This window comes from Mesitornis unicolor, unplaced genomic scaffold, assembly GCF_000695765.1.
Source record: "Mesitornis unicolor isolate BGI_N332 unplaced genomic scaffold, ASM69576v1 scaffold33799, whole genome shotgun sequence".
Taxonomy (NCBI): domain Eukaryota; kingdom Metazoa; phylum Chordata; class Aves; order Mesitornithiformes; family Mesitornithidae; genus Mesitornis; species Mesitornis unicolor.
This window is the reverse complement of record NW_010205785.1, coordinates 2,634-4,259: the sequence shown is the minus strand read 5'-3', so window position 1 is coordinate 4,259 and position 1,626 is coordinate 2,634. Positions and strand designations below refer to the sequence as shown.

The following is a 1,626-nucleotide window of genomic DNA, read 5'->3' as shown; positions in this document are numbered from 1 at the left end:
GGAGCGGGTCGGCGAGGTGAGAGGGAGGGGATGGCGACAGGCTGGGGGGACCCTTCCCAGCTGGACCCCTTTTTTTGGGATGTCATCCAGCACCAGGGAGGGATTTACCCTAAAAGTGCTCTTGTGCCCCCCAGGTGCCTGGCACGGAGGGGCAGGAGCTGTCACTGCAGAGTGGGGACAGTGACAGGACAGAGGAAGGTGGGTGAGGTCCCAGTTGGGTCCCCTTAGGGGAAGGCTTGGAGTGGCTGGGAACAAGCGTGGGGACAGCGTGGCCAGGGTTTGCTCCTTTTGGGGGGGACATGGGGATGGGGGCACTGACCAGGGGGGACCCAAATCCCCACTGATGCTGGGGGAGGGACTGGGATGGTCCCACACCATGAGCATCTGCTCCCAGCTGGGACAGAAGGGTAAGGGGAGGAGGAAAGGCCACACCAAAACCTTCACACGGGGTCTCTCCCATGGTGTCCCTGTTCCCCTGCAGATGCAGAAACCCCTGAGGAGCCACTGCTGAGTTTCCCCAGTGAGCTCTCGGTGCTGGAGAGACTGGGCTTGCACAGGTAGGACCAGTGAGCACCCGCATCCCTCCGGGGGCTATGGGACAGGGGGGTCCCTGGCACCACATTGTTGGGGTTTGGACTTTCCTCCTTTTCCCCTGCACAAGAGCCGCTCTCCAGGCAGGGGGCACTTGGGTCCCCACTTCTGGAGCAGACCAAGGGCATTTTCAGCATCCCTTCACCTAAAATCATCTCTTGTTTTTGCAGGGTGGCTTTGACGGAGCAGGACGTGGAGGTGAGGGCTGCAGGTGGGCTGGGGAGGGGTACGGAGGGATGGACACCTCAATGGCATCCCAGGGCTGTCCCTGCTCCTGGCCACCCTCCAGGCACCGCAGTCCCCTGGCAGCCGCCTTACAAATCCCATTCCCGGCGATGCCGTTGGCACTGGGAGGCAGCTGCATCTCCACGGCAATCCCACAAAGTGCTCTGCAGCTCGCCCGGAGCGCCCTTGGCTGGGGTGGGTGGTGGATGCCGTGATAATAAAAACCATTTTCCTGCCAGTGCCAGGGCTGAGTCAGGCTCTGCTGACAGCCGGGACCTGCAGCGAGGGCTGGCGCCTGCCCCACGCGTGCTTTTGCCAGGGGGGTTTGGGATTTCCAAGCGTTTTCGGCTGCTGGGGACGCATGGCTGGGTCAGGCTGGTATCTCATGGAGACTGTCCCCAGCACGCAGCAGCCTAATGGGTAATTAGGCTAATTACCCTTAGCACCGGTGGCATGTCAGTGCCTTGGGGACATCAGTGCGTGGCCCTGGTGACCTCCCCTTCGCCGTGTCCCACCTCTCGCCCCGCAGGCAGCCTTCGCCCACCTCGCCCTGGCTTTTCGCTGCGACGTCTTCACCCTGCAGCAACGGGTGCAGGTGGAGAAACGGGCGCGGGATGCGGCGGAGGAAAACATCCAGGAGGAGCTGGGGCAGTGCCGGGCAGCCCTGGAGGTAGGTGGGCACCAGGGGCTGGCGTCTGCTGGGGACAACCAGCCTGGGAGGGGTCTGGATACCTCAAAATCCTGGCTCTGGCATCTCTATCCTCTCCCTTTGCAGCGGCTGGGGCCCACCTGCCCCGATGCCGGCAACAA

At 63.0% G+C, this 1,626-nt stretch overlaps 1 protein-coding gene across 1 annotated transcript in view; it reads left to right on the top strand.

The window, feature by feature from the left end:
- The window catches only part of FANCE (Fanconi anemia, complementation group E), a 14,892-nt gene that overhangs the window by 11,004 nt on the left and 2,262 nt on the right, over window positions 1–1,626 (top strand). The window contains exons 12-14 of the mRNA XM_010191536.1: window positions 482–557; window positions 762–789; window positions 1,346–1,486. Coding sequence (XP_010189838.1) covers window positions 482–557; window positions 762–789; window positions 1,346–1,486 — 245 coding nt within the window. The remainder of the gene's footprint in view (window positions 1–481; window positions 558–761; window positions 790–1,345; window positions 1,487–1,626) is intronic.